General features: G+C 53.6%; 2 protein-coding genes across 3 annotated transcripts; both read right to left on the reverse strand.

Annotated features, from left to right (window-relative positions):
* Nucleotides 1-601: 601 nt before the first annotated feature.
* Nucleotides 602-16,768, reverse strand: MRM1 (mitochondrial rRNA methyltransferase 1). Of its 2 annotated transcripts, XM_028487239.1 has the most exons (6): nt 16,013-16,768; nt 15,719-15,812; nt 13,526-13,658; nt 13,304-13,423; nt 12,912-13,099; nt 602-719 (listed from the first exon to the last, which is right to left on the reverse strand). In XM_028487239.1, the coding sequence occupies exons 1-5, from the start codon at nt 16,573-16,575 to the stop codon at nt 12,954-12,956; spliced, it is 1,056 nt and encodes a 351-aa protein (XP_028343040.1). In that variant the 5' UTR covers nt 16,576-16,768; the 3' UTR covers nt 602-719; nt 12,912-12,953. The 2 variants fall into 2 exon arrangements, with proteins under 2 accessions (XP_028343040.1, XP_023983611.1); XM_024127843.3 differs by lacking the exon at nt 602-719 and having other exon boundaries at nt 10,214-13,099.
* Nucleotides 16,769-17,522: 754 nt separating this feature from the next.
* DHRS11 (dehydrogenase/reductase 11) lies at nt 17,523-22,884 on the reverse strand. Its single transcript, XM_028487240.1, has 7 exons — nt 22,842-22,884; nt 22,542-22,751; nt 20,057-20,151; nt 19,290-19,419; nt 18,560-18,652; nt 18,298-18,363; nt 17,523-18,173 (listed from the first exon to the last, which is right to left on the reverse strand). The coding sequence occupies exons 2-7, from the start codon at nt 22,704-22,706 to the stop codon at nt 18,132-18,134; spliced, it is 591 nt and encodes a 196-aa protein (XP_028343041.1). The 5' UTR covers nt 22,707-22,751; nt 22,842-22,884; the 3' UTR covers nt 17,523-18,131.
* Nucleotides 22,885-24,209: the final 1,325 nt, after the last annotated feature.

The following is a 24,209-nucleotide window of genomic DNA, read 5'->3' on the forward strand; positions in this document are numbered from 1 at the left end:
ACTCTAAACATTTACCTGGGGCTCTTAGTTCAGGGGGAAGGGAGGGGAGGGAGGAATTCATGCACCGCCCCCTAACATCAGGCTGTGAATCTTTTCTACCAGCCCCCCAAACCGCAAATCTAACACCCCAACAAAGCCAGCAAGGTGTCCCATTTCCAAGATGACAAAGGCGCAGTAGGGGTAGGTAGGTAGGAGAGGGCAGGGAAGCCTATGCCCGCTCCAGAGCCCTTCCAGCCGTTGGCCCCTTGGAGGATCCATATCCATATCCTGGGTTTACCCCAAGTCAAGTCCCTTCCCCAGTCTGGCTGGTTCATGGGCAGCAGAGCAACAAGAGTTCAACTGCCAGCCAAGCGTCATATTCCCTGCTGCAGTCATGCAAACACACACACACACACACACATTTAGGTATATACACAGATACAGAGACAAATGGACACAGATGCACAGAGACACACCACTGACACCCAGGGACACACACAGACACCCAAAATCACACACTGACACACAAAGACAGACATACACAGAAACACACACCCCTCTGCCCCAGGCTTGTAGGAAAATGGGGGCAGTCAGACAGAGAAATACTCACTCCCCAGGAAATCAGTGGCATATCCAGAACCTTGCTGTGCTGAAGGGCGAGAGCGGGCTGGGGGCTCTGGCAGACAGCTCTCCAGTCCTCTCACCCTCTTAGGAATCCTCAAAGTGTACTAGCAGCAAATCTGCAGGAAAATCAATGGCCTTTAATGAGATTTGATTTTTTGCCCCAATGGGGGGTGCTGGGCTGGGGGTTATGTGGGGGATCTCTGGGTGCAACATACAAGGAGATGGGCCCAGGCACAGCTTGCAGGGCTGGGAGGGACTGGGCAGCCAGCACTGAGGAGGCTCCAGGGCCAGTGGCCATCAGGACAGGCATTGACAGAGGACCAACAGAGGGGAGATGAGGCTGCCATCCAGCCCCACACAACCAGGCCGAGAGGGCCCCTGGGCCAGCTTGGGTGTCTGCAATGGCCAGGCTGGGTTCTGGATCTGGATCCAGGAGTCTGGATTCCCAGCCTCAGAAGGAATGAGGGACCGAGGTCCACCCGTGTCAGAGGGGCTGGCCAAGGCCAACAGTGGGAAGCAGCACCGGAGGGTGCTGGTTGTACAGCCCACTCAAGGTCATTGGCTTTGGAGGGTGGTGAAAGGCAATCATTGAGCCCCAGCCAGCCTCCAGGCACTTGTTATGGTCATTCTGCAGAAAACCCTGCAAGAGAGGCAATGGCCCCTTGCTCAGCTGAGGAAAGTGAGGATCAGAGAAGTTAAAGAAATTGCCCACAGCCACCCAGGCGGCAAGTGCCCAGGGCAGCACCTGACCAAGGTCTGCCAGGCCCTGAAGTCTGTGTTCTCTCAATTCATTCAGCTCGCAAGCAGCACCTCGCAGGCGATGAAGGTGACACATCTTCACCTCTCTTCTCCTCTTCCAGCCCAGGGCTCCAAGATCCTTGGGCCATCCAGGTCAGAGCTTGGGTTCAGGCTCCAGGGTGACGGGAACTCAGGGAATCTCCTCCACAGCTCAACCCCAAATTACAAGACTTCCCCGGACACAGAAGAGAGGACACTTGTCAGGTGGAATCCTGTCTACCCCACCCCACAGGCTGAAGTTCCCTCCTTCCTTACTGAATCATAGAAGGGATCAGAGGCCATCAACCCAACCTTAACATCATGTGCCTGAAGCCCCTGTGCCACATTCCACCTGAGTGGTCATCTGAATGCTTGCACTCCTCCAGTGACAGGGCGCTCATTACCTCCAAAGTACCCCATTCAACCTCTGGAATCCTGTTAGACTGAGCTGCTATCTGACTCCCTGAGCCTCCTACTGGGCCCAATCCTGCCCTCTGGGTAATTGCTCTGCTCCATGAAAGGGCTTCTGTAATTTGAATACCACAGCCACTGCTCCTTCCACTACCACCCACGTGCTTCCACTCTCCTGGCTAAACACTTCCTCGTTCCCTCAACTGTTGCAAACTGTCCTCCCCCATTCCCTCCCACCCACCCACCCAAAGGTGTCAGCAGAATTGTTGACTGCAGAGAGGAGTGGCAACGGATTCTTGGATATGACAGCAAAAGCACAGGCAATAAAAGAAAAAATAGATGAATGAGACTACATCAGAATTTAAAACTTCTATAACAAACTAGTGAATATTGCATAAAAGAAGCAGACTCAGATATAGAGAACAAACTAGTGGTTACCAGCGGGGGGAGAGGGCAGTCTAGGAATGGGGGAGTGGGAGGTACAAACTACTGGGTGTAAAATAGGCTCAAGGATGTATTGTACAACACAGGGAATACAGCCACTGTTTTGTAATACTCTAAAAGGAAAGTAATCTTTAAAAATTGTATAAAAATAACATTAAAAAAATTTTTAATGTAAAACTTCTGTGCATCAGAGGACACAATCAATAGAGTGAAAAGCAACCTACAGAATAGGAGAAAATAATTGCAAATCACTATCTGATGAGGGATTAATATTCAAAATATATGAAGAACTACAACTCAACAACAACATCAACAAAAAAATAACACAGTTAAAAAATGGGCAAAGGACTTGAATAAACATTTCCCCAAAGATGATTTACAAACGGCAACAAGCATATGAAAAGACGCTCAGGGACTTCCCTGGCGGTCCAGTGGTTAAGCCTCTGCGCTTCCAATGCAGGGGGCACGGGTTCGATCCCTGGTCGGGGAACTAAGATCTCACATGCCACCTGGTGCAGCCAAAAAACAAAAAAAAAGACGCTCAACATCACTAATCATTAGGGAAACACATCAAACCCACAGTGGGATATCACCTCACACCCATCAGAATGGCTACTATCAAAAACAAACAAACAAACAGAAAATAACAAGTGTTAGTGAGGATCTGGAGAAACCAGAACCCTCACGCACTGTCGGGGGGATTGTAAAATGGTGCGGCCACTGTGGAAAACAGTATGATGGTTTCTCAAAAAATTAAAAACAGGGGCTTCCCTGGTGGCGCAGTGGTTGAGAGTCCGCCTGCCGATGCAGGGGACACGGGTTCGTGCCCCGGTCCGGGAGGATCCCACATGCCGCGGAGCGGCTGGGCCCGTGAGCCATGGCCGCTGGGCCTGCGCGTCCGGAGCCTGTGCTCCGCAACGGGAGAGGCCACGCCCGCGTACCGCAAAACAAAAGCAAAACAAAACAAACAAACAAAAAATTAAAAAGAGAACTACCATATAATCTAGCAATCACACTTCTAGGGGTATATCCATAAGAATTAAAAACAGAACCTCAAAGAGATCTGCACACTCGTCGTGTTCATGGCAGCACTATTCAACAATAGCCAAGAGATGGAAGCACACCAAGTGTCCATCAACCGATGAATGGATAAACAAAAGGTGGTATATACATACTATGGAATATTATTCAGCCTTTAAAAAGGAAGGAAATCCTATCACATGCTACATGGATGAACCTTGAAGACATTATGCTAAATGAAATAAGCCAGTCGTAAAAAAAAAACACTATATGATTCCACATATATGAGTAAAGTTGTCAAATTCACAGAAACAGAAAATAGAATGGTGGTGGGGTGAGGAATGGGGAGTTGTTGTTTAATGGGTGTAGAGTTTCAATTCTGTGAGATGGAAAGATCTGCAGATCTGTTGCACAACAATGTGAATATACTTAACAACTGAACTGTACACTTAAAAATGGTTAAGGTGGTAAGCAAAAAAGAAGGACAAAGCAAAGATTTTGGAATTAGACAAAACTGGGTTTGAGTCCCAGCTCTGCCGTTTCCTAGCTGCATGACCCGGGGCAAGTTGCCAAATGTCTCTGAGCCTCAGTCTCCCCAACTCAACAAGGACTGAGAGATTCTTACTGAGAGGGTTGCTGTGAGCATTATCTCATTGACAAAGCCAGTGAAGGACCTCGAACGTGGTCACTGTTGGAGGGATAAATTAGGAGGATGGGATTAACATATACACACTACTATATATAAACTAGATAATCAACAAGGACCTATTGTATAGCACAGAGAACTATACTCAATATTTTGTAATAACTTATAAGGGAAAAGAATATAAATATACACACACATATATATGTATCACTGAACCACTGCACTGTATACCTGAAACTAACACAATGTTGTAAACCAAGTATACTTCAGTTAAAAACCCAAACAAAAAACTGAAACATAAACAAAAAAAGAACAAAAAAAAAAACCCAAACAAACAAACAAAACCTCCGGGCATGGCTGGAGCATCAGAATCATATTCTAGAAGCTACCCTTGTGTGGGAGCTGCTCGGGCCTCTCAGATTGGAGCTGGGGCAGCTGACAGCCCTGGACTGACTGTCCACTCCCAGCCAGCCACGCACCTACCCACCCCCACCCACCATTCTCCCTCCCACCCATTTCCTCCTGCTCTCCTTATTTCTCACTCCACCACCAACCTCCTTGGGAGCCTAGAGCACACCAAGCCTGCCCCCACCAGAGGGTCTCTGCTCGTACTTGGTGTTTCCACTGCCCAGAATGCTCTCACAGGGCTCACCCCTTCTGTTTCTTCAGGTCTTTGCATAAAGGTCACCTTTTCAAGGGGGCCTGTCCCTAACTACACTATTCAAAATGGAGCCTTCCCCCAAACTGTACTTCCATCCCCCTTTCCCCGCTCTATTTCTTGCATAACACACTATGTAATTTTACTTATTGATTTTTGCTGACTCACTCACTGCTGTATCCCCAGCTGGCATATAGTAGATGCTCAATAAATACTTGTTAAATGACAGCATGAGCTAAGCCTTGGCTGTCTGTCCTCAGAGGCCCTCTGCCCCACCCTCTATTCCCATCTTAGCGGCAGGGTCTGCAGCTTTAAGGACTCCCACTCCCAGGTCCTGGCAGGACGGGTGGGAGCCCTTCTTGCCTTGCAGCCCCAGGTTCTTCAACTGCCACTCCATCAGCCTGGGCACCGATCCTGTCCGTCAATGTTGGCCTCCGGCAGCCACGCTTGGATGCCCACCCCAATCGATAACTAGCGGCTGCCATCGATCTGCCCTACAGGGTAGAGCCAGAGGAGAGGAAAAGAGAGGGACATACAGGATGTGGAGACACAGCCCCAGAGAGGGAGCAGTAACAGGGACCCCCAGTGACAGGCAGACAGGATGGAGATCATCAGAAAACAGAGGCAGAGCTGAGAGGAGAGGAAGAACCAGACCCTGAGCTAAGAAGGGTAAAGAGGCTGACACAGAGGGAGGCCCCCAAGAGAGACAGAAGAGGGGGGCAAGGAAAAGTTCTGAAGGCCTACCTGGTGCCCAGGGCATTTTCTCTCAAGCCCCAGCACAACCCTGGGAGAAAGCCAGTTTGGGCCACCATTTTACAGGGAGGAAGCTAAGCTGAGAGGTTCAGAAACTCGGCTAAGGCCTGAGCCTTTAGATGTGGGAGCAGAGGCAGGATTTAAACCCAAGTCTGGGTGTCTCTGGGACACATGCCACCCACGCAGCAGCCCTGAGCTGTCACTCTGGCCTCCCAGCCTGAGCATAACACCCACAACTGAGCCAGGAGCTGGTAGAGGTGCTCCCGCACTGGGATGACCCACTTAGAGATTGTCGAGACGGTTGGGAAGAGGTGGGGCGGGGTGCTGCATGGGGGAGGGGCCTGCTGTTGGGGTGAGGGAGGGTGGCTGTGTGCAGATGTGGCCTGGCCTCGTGAGCAGCAGCCTCCTAGCGGACGCTTGGGCTGCAGGTCCTCTCCTGCCAACCCCAGCTCCCCACCCTCTCTCCTTTCCCTCCTTCCCTCCCTCCCAAACCCTTCAGCGGACTGCCACACCAGGACCTTGGGCCAGTTACTCAACCCCTCAGGGTCTATTTCCTGTCTATAAACCGAAGGTAGTAACAGTGCCCACCCCAAAGCAGCATGAGGATTAAAGGAGATGAGGCATGTGAAACTGCTAGCACATGGCACATACATAATAAACATTCGCCCCATCACCACCACCATCATAATCAGAATCATGATCATCATCATCACCCTGCTGCCAGCACCCGGCTTGCGGGTCCCATACTCACCATGGCGAGACTGTTGTGTACGTGTATTGGTCTCAGGGCTCTGACTTAAACAAGATCCAGCCCCTGGCAGTGCCTGACCTGCAGCTAGTACCCCCAGCTACGGGAGGGGCATCGGTGCAAGGCCTGGATGCAGATGGGTCTCAGCAGGGCTGAGGGCTGAGGGGTTCTACAGAGCAACCCCTCAGCCCTCGATTAGCTTCTTTGTTTCAGAGAATCAAGAGCAGCTGTGGCTGGGGGACCATTTGCATCTTGCCTCCTCTGAAAGGTGAAAGGTCAGGGCCAGCTGGAAACATGCTGAGAGATTTGCCCCCCACCCCACCATAGAGAAGAGGAGGGGGAGGCAATTAGTCTCCCATCTCAGGACCTATTTGCTTGTCCATTCATGGTTTTTAAACCCCCAGTATGTGCTTGGCCCTGTGCTGGGACCCGGGAATACAAAAGGAGTAAAGCTAACTAACTCCTGCCCCATAGTCTAAAGGAGGGGAGTGGGTGTTCCTAGGCAGTGGGAGGGGCTTAGTGTCAGCAGAGGCCTGTGGGGACCAAGGGACCGGGAGGCCTGTAAGGCTGCTTGCAAGAAGGGACCAAGCCCACTGTCTTACTGTCTCCCTCGTTTGCTGACTTGTGTCTCATTTTCTTCTTTCTGAAGGAAACTGTTCAGCCCGCTGACGTTTTTCTGAGGTGACAGATAAACCACAAAAGGTACCGCTTTTTAGAGTCTCCCTTCTGACACCCACAAACCTCAGCAAAAAGCAGGGTGTCTGAGGGGGACCAGGGTAGGGGCGCAGAGGTGGCAGGAGAACGCAGAGGGGCCAAGTTCAGCCAGACTGCTGGGTTTGGGGGCGGGGTGTGGGAAGCCCGGGCCCAGCCCCTCCTCCTGGCCCACCGCAGCTGGTGAAGGGTGTCCTCTGAAATGGAATATTGTGACAGAGAGGGCACGCAGGGGGCCGAAGGACAGGCATTTCCATAAGAATCCTTCTTGAAGTGTAGTGGAGGGGAACCTTGTTTAGAAGCAGCCTTCCCAGAGCCGGAGGTATAAATCTCCCGGTCCCAATTCAATGACCAGCCCCACTCCCTTTCCCAGTCTGGGGAGGAAACTGGGACAATGAACTGGGGCAAAGTTCATGCCCTTTCCTGCTTCTTTGAACCTAGTGGTCCTCAGGGCTCTGGCCCTGCTCCCCTACCCCAGTTGGCTAAACAAAGTCCTGCAGTTTAAAATGATCATTCTGAGAGCAGTTGTTGTTCCCTGTAAAATAACAACAACGGCTGCCATTGTAGAGAGTTTAACAATTTACCAGGCTGTGAGTATCGTGTCCCCATTTTACAGAACTGAATAAATGTCCTAGAGGACGGCGACTTGCCTTAGGTCATCAAGCTAGGAAGAGGTGGGTCAGGATGAGAACCCAAGATCAAGCTGTGTTCACACCGAGTCACGTCACGGGAGATTCGAAAGGAAGGAAGAAGCGGCCAGGCTGGGATGCAGCGGGGATGAGAGGTTGATGGGGGAGGGGAGAGGAAGGGGCAGCCTCAGGTGCTACACCCCCTGACCAGGCCCCAGGACCTTGCGGGGAGGGGACAGTGACAGCCTCCCAGCCAGTGGACACCTCTCTCCCACATAAAACTCTCTGTATGTGGGTCTGAACACAGACCCAGGAGTGGGGAGCAGGGAGCTCTAGGAGGCACCTCCCCCAGCAGGATGAGCTGAAGACCACCAGGGAGGTGTTAATGAAACAGAGAAGCTGCGAATAGACCCAGGAGTGATTCCAATCTGACACCTCCACCCAGCCCCCACCAGTAATGAGCTGGGACCTGCCCTTCTCCCCAGAGAGGGGGACTCCTTGGGCATCTCTGTAGCTTCTGATGCCTCCTTTGATCATCATCATCATTATTCTTATCATTGTCATTACTTTCACTGACATAAAAAAGCTCACATTTATTGAGCACCTACTGTGTCGCCGGCACCGTGCTAAGTCCTTTTTATACATCCAATCGTTAACGCTCACAATGACCTCTATGACAGGTACTGTTCTTATCTCCATTTCACAGATGAAGAAACTGCGGTTCAATCAGGTTAAGTGATTGGCCCTTGAGGCAGACCCAATATTTGGACCCAGGACTGTCTGATTCAGAAGTGTGTGGTTTGTTTTTTTTTTTTCTTTTTTTAAATTGATGTAGTTGATTTACGATGTTGTGTTAATTTCTGCTGTACAGCAAATTCTTTCCCATATTCTTTTCCATTAAGAATTATCCCAGGACATTGAATATAGTTCCCTGAGAAGTGTGTTCCTAATGCTTTCGCCAGTGGGCCTCTGACCAGACCCACACAATCTTCAGCAGGAAGGTGGGAGGGGTGTCTGGGAAGAGGCTGGGGAGCCCAATCCTTGGGGCACTGGGGACAGGCCCACACCTCCACGAAGGGAGGTATGCGTGTGTGGCCCCGGGGCTAGAGCCGAGCCGGCCTGGTGAGTAAAGGCAACACCGTGTGTCCTGGAAGTTCCAGAACTGGGAAGAAAGAAGAGCAGGATCCCAGGACTCCCAGCCTCCGGTCTCCCTGGGTGCTCTCGCTGGGTCTCCTTTCCATCTGTGTGCAGTAAGAGTTGGGCCAGGGGTCTCTGAGGAAGGACCTCCAGCTCTGCTCACTGCCTGGGGAAGGGGATGGAGAGGGGTGTTGGCTGGGGAGGCCTGAAGTAGTGGGCTGGGGGTGCTAGGAAGACCCCTGCCTCCCGGCCCAGGAGGGAGGGGCTGAGCAGCTCTGAGAGTGGAGTCCCATGTTTGTAAACATCATTAATCAGGGATTAGCAGATGGGCATGCTAACTGCACCTGTGGAAGCCAGAGACCTCAAGGTTGATTACATTTACAAACTGTGGGGCTCCCTGGCGCCTGGCCCTGCAGGAGTGGGGAGGGGGGTCGAGTTTAGGACCCCAGCCTGGGGGAGGGTACTGGCAATTTAACCTCCTGCCAAAAAAAGAAAAAGATGCCAGCCCTGGATGGGGCAGGGGTGCTGGCCACAATTGAGCTGCTCTGGGAACACCAACCTTCTGAGACCTGTCCCCTCTTGGCTGGGGGACCCTGACAAAGGAGGGTCCTGCAAATGTCATTTCAGCCCCCGCCCCTCCCCCAACTCCCTCTGTTCTTGGCGGTAAACCATTGTGTATTGCAGCTGAAAGGGGCCCTAGAGCCTATGGGGAAATTGAGGCCAGGTTGGTAGGAGGGCAGAGCCCAGTGCCCTGACCTCTAGGTTGGCCCCCAGGCGCTGTGAGAACACCTTGAAGTCTGAGGGCTTGAGGCTGAGGGCTTTACGTGCACAATCTCATAATGATCCATACCGCGATCCTCCAAGGTGGACACTACTGTCCCCATTTACAGATGAGGAAAACCAAGGCTTGGAAAAGTTAAAGGACATGTCCACATTTATACCACTGGCAAGTGTCAGACTTGGAACTCAGAGCAAACGCTGCTGAACAGCCAAGGTCATGCTTTCAGCCACCACTGTGCTCTCCTCTGGCTGCATCCTGACCCTGCCGCGCTTCATACCCACGGCCACAGCCACCCCAGCTCCTGGGCTTTTAACCGCGCTTGCTGAGCTGAGCAGCCTCTATGAAGCCAGCACCCGAGGCCACCTGCAAAGAGAATCAGGCCTCATCCCCAGCCTTAGGGCCTCAGGTGCATTTTCTTCGTCTTGGGAGTGCCTGGTTTGCATGACATAACTACACACCTGTGTGTACCTGGCAGGTAATTACAGCCTCAGTTCCCTTTGGTCCAAGTGAACCTGTCTTCCCAGAGGACAGCCAGCCTGCTGCCCAGGGGGTGAAGCAGGGAAGAGCCGCCTGGGCCCGGCTGTTTGCCCAGGGGAGTGGCCCTCTAGGTGGCCCAGATTCCCAGATTTCTGGGAATCAGAAAGCTGATGAACAGCAGGCCCAAGGCAAGTTAGATGGGGTTCCAGACACCACGGAGGAGTCCGTGGGAAGGAGGGGGCTCTGGACCCCAAGGACACCAAACCCCAACTTCTAGGTTCCATGCTGGGTTTAGTTCTAGAGAGCAGAACTAAATTCTGTACCCGCACATGCAGGGGACCACCAGGACACCTCAGTTTGTTTTCATCAGGTCTATTAGTCTGAGTTCTCCAGAGAAACAGAACCAATAGGATATATATATATACACATCAACATATAGATACACACTATGTATGTTATAAGGAATTGGGTCATGTGATTTATAGACGCTGACAAGCCCCAAGTTCTACAGGGTGGGCCTAGACACCCAGGAAAGCTGATGATGTAGTCCCCATCTGAAGGCCAGCTGGCTCGAGACCCAGGAAGAGGCCATGTTTCAGTTCCAAAAAGCAGGGAGAATTCTCTTACTTGCAGAAAGGTCAGCCTTTTTGTTCTATTCGGATCTTCAACTGATTGGATAAGGCCCATCACACTGGGGAGGGCAATCCGCTTTACTCAGTCTACCAAATTAAATGCTAATCTCATCCAAACACACCGTCACAGAACCACCGAGAATAATGTTTGACCAAATATCTGGTCACCCCATGGCCCAGTCAGGTTGACACATAAACTGAACCCTCATATCCAGGTTTGTATTATCATGTGCCAGTCCTGGAGTGCACAGCCTTGTAGTTTACAGAATACTTTTGATTTTTACAACCTCCCTATTGGTGAGGGGGTAGCTGGAGAAGGTAGTGATGGCACTATCCCCATTTTACGGATGAGGAGACCAAGACACCATCCAGATAGGAAGCCACAGAGTCAGGGCTGGATCCAGCATCTTCTGAAGAACCCTGGGGACAGGTGAAAGGTTGCTTGGCCCAAACTTTCAGGCATGAACTCAAAAGCATAGGTGCGAATGATTTGGAAGCAGCTGGACACCTGCGGGTGGTCTGAGAGCCAGTGATTCTCGAACTGGTTGCACGCTGGCATCAGCTGGGGAACTCTTAAGAAATGCTGGCGCCTGGCACCTTCCCCAGAGATGCCGATCCAATCAGCCTGGTGCCTCTGGGCACCTGGACTATTAAAGTGATGCCCCCACCCACCCACTCCCTGATCCCAGGACACTAAGGCACAGCCACAGTTAAAAACCACACTAGGCTCTTGGTCAAGAGTGCAGCAGGGATATGGGAGGCGGTGCAGTACACCCAAGATGGACACGTGCCAGCAGAGGTCAGAGCCTGTGTGGCAGTCAGGGACAGAGCTCAAGGGGGGACCCGGGCTATGGAGACCTATGGCATTTATGAAGGGATTTCTTCCTCCTACTTGAGAGGAATAACTTTGAATTTAAAGCCATCTTAGGCATTTTTTAAACAAATTCAAATGTCTTTCTAAACTGGCATCACCATTAGAATTCCAAGAGAAATCCATTCCACAGAGAAAAGGGCAGTACTACTTACCAAGCACCTATGATGCGTGAGGCACTGAGTTCCTATCACTCTCTATATCCTCCCGGCCACCCAAGAAGGTATGATTATCCCCCTTTGACCGAGAAGGGGGCTGAGGCCCAGATGGGTAAGGAAATGGCCAAGGTCACACAGCATCGGGATCCGCCCCTAGGGCTGCTGTGCTCCACATCCATGCTCCAGAGCACTGGTTCTCAACTAGGAGCGATTCTGTCCCCCAGGGGACACGTGGCAGCATCTGGAGACAATTTTGGTTGTCACAACTAGGGGGAGAAGGGTGCTACCAGCATCTGGGCCTCTGGGCAGAAGCCAGAGATGCTGCTAAACGTCCTACAATGCACAGGACAGGCCTTCACAACAGTTACCCAGCCCAGAATGTCAGTATTGCTGAGGCTGAGAAAACTAGTGGTTCCCAGTCTGGGCTGCACATGAAACCCATCTGGGAAGCTTTAAAAATTCAGATGTTCATGTTGCACACTGACCAATTACATCAGGCTGGGAGGGGTGGGTCCCCAGTGTCACTTGTTTTTTAAAGCTTGCCGGGTGGTTCCAGTGTGCAGCCAACACTGCTCTAAGTTATCCTAGTGGCCTCTGCTCCACTTGTGGGAACCTGGGGGAGGAGTACCAGAGTTGTCTGGGTTGTACAATAAACAGCAATGCTGCGAGGTCCTCACCACCTGCCAGAATCAAAGGCCAAGGTTCTGGCTCTGGTCCCTCCACAGAGGCAGAATGACTGATGACTCACCCATGGGGGTTACTGGTGGGCCAGTAGGGTGGGAAGTATTTGCTAATCATTCCCCTGCCTCTGGGGGGGGGGAGGGGGAGGGCCACAGCCAGGAATCTCCCCAGGTGGCTGTGAAAGCGTCCGAAGACTATGGACCAAAGAGCGAGGCTGCCACCTAATGGAGAAATCAGATATAATGGCTCACTGGTTGAGGGCCTGCTGGATACCAGGTGATGTTTTATTGGATTCTCCCAACAGCCCCGTGAGAGAGGTGGAGACAAGGGCCCCGAGACACAAAAAGATGAAGCCATGTGCGCAAGGCCCCAGGAGGGCAGGGTTTGAGCCTGGATTTGCACCTGTCTGGCCCACAAGAGAGCCCCGGGCTTCCCTCTACATTCTCACGCTGGTCCAAGAGGAAGAGGACCCCTGGACTGGGCCGCTTGATTCCCTTCTGATGTCTGAACTTCCCCTTGACTTCCAGGCAGGGCCTGGAAAGAAAGAGACCCTCTGTCCCAGCACAGCCTGGAAATTAACAAGCTGCCATCTCCAATTCCAAGTCCAAAGCCAAAAGGGGAAACTGAACTTCCTCTGGTCTCCACCACAAAGCTCCCAGCCCTGGGAGAGCAGTTTATAAACATGGGCCTGGGCGCACACACTCAGGCAAGAAGGCAAGAGACCCCGGCACATTCAAGCGTGTGAATGTGTGTGCCCCCACAGCACACACACACCTCGGACGGTCCAAGTCAGCCCCCGTCTTGCCTCTCCTTTTCTCATCCCGAGGACAGTCCTGGGTGCTGAGCCATTCTGGGCACTTCAGACGAGGCCGAGGGATCTTGGGGGTCTTGAAGAGGTTGCTCTCTCTTCCCCTCCACCGGGAAACCCTTCCTCTGGCTGCAAATGGAGTGAAGAAGAATTCCTGCACAGACAGAAGGACAAGGATGGAGAAGAGGAGGGACCATGTGCCAGGCACTCCCTCACTTCATCCTCAAGAGGATGTAGGTATTTTCCTCATTTGGCACATAAAGCAACAGAGACACAGAAAGACTGAGAAACTTGTTTAGGATGAACCAGCCGTACATGTGTGATTAAAGGGAGAGAAGTAAGGGGAGTGGAGACTCACCTGCAGCCACGGAGACATTTAAGGATTCGAGTCCAGGAGGCAGCTGCCGGCCGGGCAGGATGCTAAGGAGAAGCTGGCAGGAGGCCTGCACCTCCCGGGACAGACCAGAGCCCTCGTTCCCTGCAGGGTACGGGGGCCAGAGGGTTAGGGAGGCCCCAGCTGTTCACACAGACACTCAGAAAATGCATGTCTGAGCACAGAAAAGCAGGGGATTCTACCTACCCAGCACTAGAAGAGTAGGCCGGTCCCAGAGGAACTCCAAGCAACTAGTGATGGGGATCTCAGAAGACAGGGAGATCTCAGGCCCCGGGCAGCCCACCGTGCCAGCCACGAGCCAGCCCTGCCGGGCTTTGGCCTGAAACAGGGAAGAAGAAATCATGCTCTAGCTCACCAAACCTTCATCAGAGACCCGGCCTTGCCCATATATTCATTCCCTCGTTGAGCCACCAGATTCAGTCAATAGTTATTAAGCACCTAGAACGGGCAGGTTCTGTTCTAGGCACTCGTATAAGGCAATGAACAAAACAGGCCCAAATCCCAGCCTCGTAGCAGGGTGGTCAGGGAAGGCCTCACTGAAGTGACATTTGAATGCAGACCTGAAGGAGGTGAGGGAGCACCACGTAGACATCTGGGGGAGGAATATTCTAGACAGAGATCAGTAAGTGCAAAGGCCCAGAGGCGGGTGCTCACCTGGCATGCAGGAGGAGCTGCAGAACAAGGTGGCCAGTGGAAAGGGAGCCACTGAGACAGGAGAGGAAACAAAGGGCCACGTGAGGTAGGACCTCAAAAGCCACTGGAAGGCCTTTGGCTTTTACTCTGAGAGATGCAAAGCCTTTGAAAGGTTTTTGAGCAGAGAACTAGTAACATGGTCTGACTTATGTCTCTACAGAATCACTCTGCCTATGTTGAGAGCCACTAGCAGAAACAAGCAGACCAGGTAGGTTTCTGCAATGATACAGGCTAGAGATGATGGTGGCTTGGACCAGAGTGGTAACAGTGGAGATGGTGAGAAATGGTGAGAATGTGGAAATAACATCAAGGTAAAAACAAAAGGATATGCCAACAGGTGGGACATGGTGAGTGAGAGTAAGAAGAATCAAGGAGGGTGCCAAGGTTTTTGGGCCTAAACAACTATAGGGATGGAGGAGTTGCCATCAACTGAGCTGGGTAAGTCTGCAAAAGGAACAGGAACAACATTTGGAAGTCTTGTTTGAATTGACCATAAGACAGAAAAAAGAGATGTTGAGCAGGCTACTACATATGTAAATCTGAGGTTCAGGAGCAAGATCCAAGAGGGATACAAGTTTGGGAGGCATGCGAATAGAGATGGCATTTAAAGACATCAGATTGGATGCGACCAACAAGAAATGAATATATACAGAAAAGAGATCCAAGGACTGTGACTTGAGAGCCCTGGGAGAGGATGGTCAGGGAAGCTGCTAAATACAGGGCAGTACTGCCCCCTTGTGTCCAGCAAGGGAAGCACAGCTGAAGAAAAATGTGTATGGACCAGGAGAGGGGTTTTATTAATACTTAGGTTTGCCCCTTCCTTCTTAGACATCAAAGTGGTTTTTTTGGTGGTGGTGGTGGTTTTGAGGGTTTCTTTTGTTGCTTTGTTTCTTCGCTTGTGGGAGGGATGAGGGGAAAGGCATAGACTAGTCCCTGTTCAGGTTGCTTTTCAAGCCGCGCCCCTTCTGGAGGAACCAGGAGCCACCTGTTCCTCACAGCTGAGCATTTACTGAATACCTACTTACTGGGCAGTGAGGCTACTGAGTAAACCCGCAGGAGGAGCAAAGATGTACGCCTCGGAAGGGAGTGCAGTAAAAGTCCCTAACATCAGATTCTGCTCCGTGCGTGTGTGCTTTCCTTTTTTTTTTTTTTCCTGGCTGCGCCGCGGGCCATGTGGGATCTTAGTCCCCGACCGCAGATGGAACCCGCGCCCCCTGAATTTGAAGCGCGGAGTCTTAACCACTGGACTGCCAGGGAAGTCCAGGGAAAACCCACCATGTGTGGTTTTTTTTTTTCGCGGTACGCGGGCCTCTCACTGTTGTGGCCTCTCCCGTTGCGGAGCACAGGCTCCGGACGCACAGGCACAGCGGCCATGGCTCACGGGCCTAGCTGCTCCGCGGCATGTGGGATCCTCCCGGACCGGGGCACGAACCCGTGTCCCCTGCATCGGCAGACGGACTCTCAACCACTGCGCCACCAGGGAAGCCCCCCATGTGTGGTTTTTAAAACTCCGGATCTTTCTCTTCTTAAAGGGATTTAGAAGGATGTAAGGAAGCGATACCAACGCGCCCCCTTCTCTCCCTTTAGTCCATCAGCTGCTAGCTGGGGGCCCTTGGAGAGACTTAACTTGGCTCATTTCTTCTCCTTTACTGACACCCCGCCCCCCCTCCTTCTCCGCGCCATTACCTGTAAAAAACCGGCCAGGTCATCAGTGGAGAACACGTCCATCACCTCCATAGCACCGGCGCTGGCCTTGCTGACTACAGGACTGAGCGGGCAGCTGAAAGGTTTCCCCATGCCACCGTATGAGGCTGGGTAATCTCAAGCCCGGTGCCGTGCCCTCCCCCCAGCCCCCAAGAGTTAGGGGTGAGAATTTTGGCGTTGGGGAGGCCTGGCTGAGGGACCACCCAAGGGTCAAGGTGCTTAGGAACTCGGCTGCGCCTCAAATTGGGGCACACGGGGAATAAGGGGAGGCCATGCCTGTTTCTCCGGCTGGTGATGACTTTATCCACTCCGAGAAAGTGAGCGGAGCGCAGCACGGCCCCAAGATTCCGGGGATCCTGTAGCCCCTCGAGGACGAGCCACAGCCGCTGGGGGTCGTCTCCTGGCCGAGCCTCCCCGGCCTCAGCCCACGGCCGGGGCCGCAGCGGGCTCACTTCCATGCAGACGCCCTGGTGGACCTGGTAGCGGCACAGGACGTCCAGCTTCCGCCGTCTGGGCCGCAGAACCGGGATGCCCCGCGCCTCAGCCGCGCGCAGCAGCTCGGCCCGCTCCCCCTGCAGCCCGGACATACCGGCCTGGAGCAGGAGCCGGGCCACGCGGCGGCGGGCGGCCCGCAGAGCCAGGAGACACGGGGACAGGCCAAACAGAAGCTCCAGCCCCCCGGCCGACCGCGGAGTCGGCGCCAGGTCATCCAGGAGCAGGCGGCTTAGCTCCTCCCCGCCAGGCCGCTCCCCACGCCCCACCGCTTGGGAGAAAGGACGCGTGAGGAGGCGACCGCAGCAATGCCAGGTCGCGCCCCCGAAGGCCGACAGCAGTGCCATGGTCGATGCCCCAGCTGCGTCCTCAGGAGTGGTCAACCCCGCCGGGGCCCGCTCCCAGGCCCCGAAAGCGGGTGAAGGGGACCCGAAGGCTGCTCCCGGCCCACCCCCTCTGATACAGGAAAGGCCAGGATTCCCAGTAGCGTGCTGGCCAGAACCCGGCCGCGGAACCTAGACAGGACCCTCCCAGGCCCCACTTGAGCCACTCCGCTTCCGCGTTCGGACGGCCCCGCCCCCGGCCCGGAGCCGCATGGCGCATGCCCGGCGGCCAGGTCGTTCCCACAGCACCCCCTTCAGGGCCGGCTGAGCGACGACCTCCACCTCCCAGTCAGCAAAGGACACTTTACGGGGATGTGTTGGCTTTCCTATTCAACCTGGTTAGTCGTGGTGACTCCCTCCCCACATCCCGTCCTCCACCGGGCGCTGGTGACTTTCCCCAGATTCTCCTACATCCAGCCCCTCCCCTACACCTCCATTGCCTGTCAAACCATCGGCACCAGTCAGCAGGACCCCACCAATAACTTCCTGTGCCATGGAGCTGGTTCTCTAAGCGACAGCTCTGTGCCTGACCTGCACCTGCTGACAAACCAACCGATGCCCTTGGCCCACAGGTAATGGTGGCCAGACTCCTTGCTCAGCACTCAGACCCCCGGGGGATCCAGGCAAGGAGCTACCTTTTCAGCCCCACTTCACTCCTGCACTAAGTTCTGTGCTGTTCCCACAACACTGCATGTTTTTCCGTGCCTCCCCGCCTTGCAAGCCCTGTTGTCTTCTTTTCTGGCAGGCAAACTCCTACCCATTTTCAAGACCCAGCCCAAAGGTAATCCACACTGCAGGAGTGATGCCCCCAATCCACCCACCTTCCCACTCTCCTGGAAGAAACTCTGAGACACAACCATTCCTGATCACAGGAAGGGGGAAGACCTGAAAGACACTTCTGAAGCCAAGGCAGGTTGTCGCAGTTTTTCTTTTTTAATGATCACAGTGAAACCCACATGGGAGGCAGGCCCTGGTACTCTGCTGCCATAGAATGGAGTGAGGACCCCACCGGGGGCTGAGAAGCCACAGTGGGGCTGGAGAACTGGGACGGGGAATAGATGGGGTAGGGGGTGGGATGCAGGGAAAGGAGGAAGCCCAGAGCCTCGAAAGCCATTCAGATGGAAGGTGAGGGCTTCCCTCTGCCGCCTCATCCTGAAGGGATGGGGGTGGGGTGCAAGAAGATAGGGGAAAGCCCCACTTTTGGCCACAGTCCCTTTCCCAGGTCAAAGGGAAGAGACCAAAGACAGCAAACAAAGGCCAATGAGCCCAAGACGGAGACCAAGAATGAATCAGCAGGGAAAACAATCAGGGACACCACCTCCTCTCCCCTCTGCCCATTTTTCAAATTCAGTGGAAACAATTTGACAAGATTATATGAAACCTCAAACAAGTTTTCTAGCCCCTGCTGGGGGTGGGGAAAGGAAGTGGAATCCAAGGGTCCAGAAATCAACACCCCAAATCCAGAGGCAGGTGCCAAGCCTTGAGGGGCAGGGAGGGAAGGAGGAGCTCCCCACAGGAAACTAGGTCACCTGCTCCGTGGGCCTCATCTGGATGTCTCCGATCTGCAGAAGGCACGAGGCTTGAGGAAGCCAGGACGCTCTCCCCACACCCTTAAAGCCTCCCTGCTCTTCTCCTCTGGGGACAGTTGGGCTCTTCCAGGGGATGGACATCCAAGGCCAGACTCACCTGGACGTGTGGCGGGGTGCTGAGGACATAGATGACAGCCTTGGCCACATCCTCAGGTTTGAGACACTGAGAGCACCAGGGGAAAGGGGTGAGATGAGGGCAGGATGGATCCAAGTCCCCTACCACCACTGAGGTCCTCTCCAGCACCCCCATTCCCACCCACCCTGCAGGAGGGGCGACAGGCTGGCTAGAAGGGCGAGGTCTAAAGGCCAAGGTTCCCTCTGCCTTCATTTAGGAAGTGAATGGCTTCACTGGGCCCCACCTTCATGTGTTCATAGGTGGCAGCTGCCTTCTCAGGGTCCTTGTCATGGAGTTTGAAGGCGAATTGTGTCTCCACCACTCCTGGAGAGATGCACTGGGCCAACAGAGACAGCCTGCTCAGGAGCTGAGCCCCAGTCAGAGGCCAGGCCTTGGGGAGGTTGCAGAGAAAGGATGGAAGCCAAAGGGCCCCAGCTTCACAGTGATGGCTGCCTGATGTCCAGCAGCCACCTCCTCCCTCCAAAGCTGCCACTGGGGATTATCAGAATGATTCCTACCAGCTACAGAGCCATTACTATAAGCCAGGTCAGTTTTACAAAGTGGTGTCCCTTAAAACCTCATAACCTGAGAGGTATTATCATCTCCATTTTACAGATGAGAAGACTGAGGCTTGGGGAGATTGAGCGAGTCACCCAAGGTCATACAGCCTTCAAGGGAAGAGCCCAGAGTCCCACTTTCCAGCTGTGGTTTCCCACAATCCCTTGCTTTCCCTCAGTCTCACCCCACCATGTTCCCTTCAGGCCACCCACCTCCCACCTCAAAGTCCAAGAAATGCGGGAACTCAGGTACTGAGCAGGGCCATGCAAGTAGCAGCAGAGCCCAGTAGATGTGGGCCTAGTACAGACCCGGGAGATCTAAGCAGCACAGCCAGGACATGGGCCCCCGGGCCGCGAGTGTGTGGAGTGAGCGGGCCTGTGCCTCCCAACCCCCACCAGGGCCAGGCCACCCCTCACCGTGGCTCGGATGTGGGTCTGGGCCTCCCGAAGCTCTTGCCTCAGCCCCTCTGTCAGCGCAGTGACGGCATACTTGGTAGCACTGTAGAAATGGGCCACGGACTGGGGTGGCACTTGGTGGCCAGACATGCTGGGTGGAGGGAGGGAAGGGGAAAGGAGAGAGTGAAGCAGTGCCCCCTGCTGTACCAGCCAACCCCACGCCCTGGACACCTTCTAAACGGGACCTCCAGAGGCCATCCTCACGGCCACTGGCCCAGCTTCTGTAATTCAAGCAGCTCCTGTGAGCCCCACTCTTCCTAGAAGACCTCCCTACACCGACCACAGCATTCACTCTCCAGTCCACGCAGGTTGTCAAAACTCTCTTGATTTCATCTGTGTGTTCGCTGATGTGGTTCTATTGGGAGATCTGTGGGACAGAGGCCACGTCTCCGGGGACTCCCCAGTGACAGAGACTGTGCAGTCTTTGTGCCACGAGGTGAGGTTCATGCTGTGGCCTGAGGAATGGAGAACCTCAGTCCCAGGAGAGCCCCCAGGCTTCAGATGCAAAGGGGCTGAGCTACCCCTTCCAGCCAACTAGGGGCTGGCATTTGACACATACTCTTCTTCCCCTCACCACAGTCGTGCCATTTGGGTATTAATTGGGTGTTAAATCCCTGTTTTACCACCCAGGAAACTGAGGTCCAAAGAGGTCAAATGAGCCGCAGCAGATCACCCAGCTCGGAGGGTGTGTGGTGATCTGAACTCTAGCCCTCGGCCACCGGCCTCACCTGTTGATGTTAATGATGTGCCCGTCATCCACCTTCCGCTCCCTCATGGACTGGTAGGCTTCCCGTGTGCAGATGCTGAGGGCCAGCACGTTCACCTGCAGGCCAGAGGGGCAATGGGGTGTCTCCAGCTTGGGCCCATCTGAGCAGGTGATGGAGCCACAGAGCACCCTGGGGCGGCGGGGGGGGTGGCGGGTGGCATCCAAAACAGAGTCCAGGTCCTACCAGAGACCAATGAAGGGGACAGGGCACCTGGCTTTAGGTTCCTCCCCCTCAAGCCACCAGCCCCAGCTGACAGCAGAGGCAGCACCTCTCCCTGGACAATGCCCCCCAAACGCACCCATGACCCAGGAACCCTATCTTGGCCGTCTCCTGTGCAAACAGCAGGACCTCTACCTTAGGGAATCATCTCCTTTCTTCTCCAAATGCCCTACGCTTCTCTGGGACAGAGTCACTGGCTCTCCTCTCTCCTAAACAGCCTAAAATCCTTCCAAAAAAGACAAAAAATCTCTCTCCTCAGGACAGATCTTAGCCTCTCCCCACCTTACCCACTACTCTCTGTGCCTTTCCTGTCCCTCCCTTGAGACTACAGTGGAGAGGAGAAGGCCTGATCCTCCTTCATTCCACGCCTTCCTTTAACCTCTGTTCCATCTGTAAGACTAGGCACAGAGACTCTTCAGAGGGTGGGGTAACTTGTCACAGGATGGCAAGGGACATCCCAAGGGCACGGGGGCTTCCTGCCTTCCTTGGCCCCCTCCCACTCCTGCTCCTCTGGCAGAGGTGACCCCAGATCCCTGCCCTTCCTGGAACAGAGGCCTGAAGAGAAGTGTCGCTGCTCTAAAGCTCCTGCCCTGCCCCACCCCTTTAGCCTCACCCACGAGGACAGGCAGCGATAAAGCTTTCAGCAGGTCTTCGCTCTCTCCTCCGGGGAAGAGAGGAGACCAGCTGAGAGATTAGATGTTTCTCTTTATCGGGTGTCAGAGCCAGGCATCAGGACAAATACTCTCGGGTGTAAACCTGCCCCAGCATTCACGGCAGGACATAAGAGGTTTCCAGCCCTACTTCTGGTCCTCTTAACAATGTGGGTTTCTGGGGCAGAGAACTCAGCTCCTGAGGATGGATGGATGGAGTAAGAGAAACAGATCCCCTTGGGCCAGGGGAGTGGATTCTCCTAGGTATAGGGGTCAGGGGTTCCCTGTGTGTTCAATGATGTGGTTCTATTGGGAGATGCCTCATAAGACGATCCTAAGAGAATTACATAGTGTTCAAGCTGAAAGGGGTCTTAGGGATTTAATATATGTGCCTCACTTTACAGATGGGTAAGATGAGGTCCAGGTTTAAAGACTCCTTTACTGCAGGTGACAATCACAACTCGGGTCTCCCAGAAGGCTCTCTGAGGGCAAAGGCAGTGCTTCATTTCCCATTTACTGTTTCAACTTTCATTGCATATTTCTGGGCCCAAGCACCTGTTAGGTGCTAAATCTATTGTGAGAACATGTGAAAAGGATTGTGAGGGGAAAGAAGCATCCCATTTACACAATGCTTTCAACTTCTCAGAATATTTTCATACCCCAATATTGCCTCACAATACAGTCTAGAAGTTGAAAACCCATGTCCTGAAGGCTGTGTTTGGTCCACACATGGTTTTGAAACCTTTTAAAATTCACTTCCAATATGTATTGGAAGGTTTCATATATTCAAAAAATATCTGTGGAGTGTCTGCAGGCTGAGGCTATGACAGAGAGTAAAATAGACAAAACTCCTTGCCCTCCTGGAGCTGAGGTTTTGGTGAATGGGAGGGGTGAGGTTCCACATGAAAATCTAGGTCCGCTCTGCTCTCAGAGAAGTCATAGGATCTGCCTGCACTGCCCAGACTGCAGTACAGCCACCCCCAGACATCCATGTGCTTTCCCATATGACCCGCCTCCCTCCTTTACGTACCTACCCAGCCCCAGGGGACACTGGAGCTTGTTACCCCAGATATTGATGGTCTAGGTGTGTTTCATCACAATTAAATGTGACAAGACTGAAGCTCAGACAGCGTAACTACCTGCCTGAAGCCACATAGTTACTGGCGGGGCTGAGTGAGATCATCATCTTCTTCATCTCCTGTCTCTCGGTCCCTTTTCTTCCCGTAAGACCATGGTCCCAAGCACTCAGCACAGTGCTGACACCTGGGGACATTCAACCGACAGCCGACAGCCGTTCTCTCCCCTCTCCATATCTCTTCCAATAGAAGGAAATCAGCCTAGACTTTAAGAACTGCCCGCAGGGGCTCAAAGGAAAGAAGAATGAAAAAGATATGGCCATTCATCCACTCTCTCTCCTTCGGGGGAGGAGAAGCAGGGGAGAGTGCCCCAGGTAGGAAACTGAAGGCCCCTCTCAGTAGATGTCTATCCCCAGCAGCCCCCTGGCTCCTGGCTCCCCGCTCTTCTCCCAGCCTCTCCCCCATCCCTGTCACCCCCAGCCACAGGCCTGCAGCCCTTACATTGAACATGTCCTTCCAACCGCTGGTGCTGCCTGAGAGCAGGGTGTCAGGCCGGGCCAAGCCAGCGTTGTTGATACAGATGTCCACACCGCTGTGCTGAGAGCGGACCGCCGAGAACATGGAGAGGATGTCCTCCTCATTTGACAGGTCACATCTGTAGGGCATCAAAGTCCCGGGGTAGCCTGCACTCTTACATTCGGCAGCCAGCTCCTATGAAACCCAACAGGGGTCTAAGTGAGGTGAGCTGCTCACTCCACGCCTCCCCACCCAGAGATAACCTCCCCCCGTGTCACTGCTCACAGAACTCTCGCTTTTGGCGGCCGCCTTGCAGCCACAGAGATGTTGGCACTGCCCATCCCCAAAGCGCGTCCTCTTTGGTCAAAGTCCCGGGGGTGGTGGTGGTGGTGGTGGTGAGAGCACTCCCTGAGGGAGGGAGGGGGAGGCTGAGATCATCCATGGAGGAACCTGAGGGATAAACTCGAGTCTTCAGGTCTAAAAGGGGAGAAGGGCTGGGGCTGTGAGTGTGTCAGAGAAGGGGCCCAGGGATCCCGGCAATGGAGTGATATCTCTTTTCTGACTCTCTCCCAATAGGAACACCCCTCCGCTCGCTAGTAAGGGAGATGCAAGCCTCCCCCAACCCCCTGCTGCTTCTTCCGGTGCCAAGAGTCACTGAGCTGGTTACACCAGGGCCTCCATTCTCTTCTCTCCCATCACTCCATCCAGTCCCTCCCAGAAGGGTTTGTATCTAAACTATTGCCCTCCCTCCACAAACTGCAGCCAGTTGGCTCAGAGTCCTCACACGTACTTTTCAGTTGAGCCCGACTGCCAGTCTCCCCTCACTCCGCCTATAGAAAGGGTCAGGAAGTCAGGACAGATTCTTTCTCTCTGACCCACGGTGCACCACCCTCCACCCCAAAGTTTCTCTGGACACTATGAGCCAAGCCAGGTGGCAGGTGACATTGGGTACCCCCGTGCGTTGCCAGGGTCCTCAAGACACTGAGGATCCCTGAGAGAGAAAGATCTGAGAAAGGCGGGCCATTGAGAGATGGCTATGAGGGAAGCTGCCATTCAGAATCAGGAAGAAAACAAGCTATGTGGTAGCCTTGGAGGCCAGTGACCGGGCACCTGAGCCTCGTGAAGGTGATTATGTACATGTGTGGGAGGGAGAGGGTTGGCGGGTGCAGGGTGCCCTAGAGGAAGGCTGGCTTGGCCAGCTGCCCTGGAACACCTTCCTTCCCCCAGACCAAGCTGAGAGTAAAGGGCCGGGTCAGGTGACCTAGGAAATTCTTTTCTGCTTGAACTTTCCAAGAGTTTAAGAGGTACAGTCCTCAGGGACCCAGAAGTCCCCTTTCACCTGATTTCACCTTCTCACGACCACCTCAGGAAATAGGGCTTCTCATTGTAGGAGGCCAGAACTCAAATTCTGTTTTAGTATCGATGAATGAGTGAATCAACAAATCCATAAAAGCAGACTGTGGACAAAGAAGCCTGGAATTCTCCCCTCCCCTGGCATGCAACTTCTCCCTTCCTCCTCCAGACTCAAAGCCTTGCAGGAAAGCCAGACTGGAGGGACTCCCTGTCACTGCCTTCTGTGCCCTACCTGTCCTCATCTATCCTCAAAATTGACCTGAGGGCTTCCCTGGTGGCGCAGTGGTTGAGAGTCTGCCT

Source organism: Physeter macrocephalus, unplaced genomic scaffold (genome assembly GCF_002837175.3).
Source record: "Physeter macrocephalus isolate SW-GA unplaced genomic scaffold, ASM283717v5 random_1223, whole genome shotgun sequence".
In the NCBI taxonomy this organism is placed as follows: domain Eukaryota; kingdom Metazoa; phylum Chordata; class Mammalia; order Artiodactyla; family Physeteridae; genus Physeter; species Physeter macrocephalus.

Bases quoted from the DNA above. Each gene is read 5' to 3' on its own strand.
- MRM1 (XM_028487239.1), bottom strand. From the start codon at position 16,575: ATGGCACTGCTGTCGGCCTTCGGGGGCGCGACCTGGCATTGCTGCGGT. The intron at 13,659-15,718 runs GTAATGGCGCGG...TCCCTGTTTCAG, and splicing joins ACCTGGCCGGTTTTTTACAG to GCCAAAGCCCGGCAGGGCTG. The intron at 13,100-13,303 runs GTGAGTCTCCAC...CTGTCTGTGCAG, and splicing joins AAATGTCTCCGTGGCTGCAG to GAATTCTTCTTCACTCCATT.
- DHRS11 (XM_028487240.1), bottom strand. From the start codon at position 22,706: ATGCCCTACAGATGTGACCTGTCAAATGAGGAGGACATCCTCTCCATG. The intron at 19,420-20,056 runs GTGAGGCCGGTG...CCCTCCACCCAG, and splicing joins CACATCATTAACATCAACAG to CATGTCTGGCCACCAAGTGC. The intron at 18,653-19,289 runs GTGAGGGGTGGC...CTGTTGGCCCAG, and splicing joins AGACCCACATCCGAGCCACG to TGCATCTCTCCAGGAGTGGT.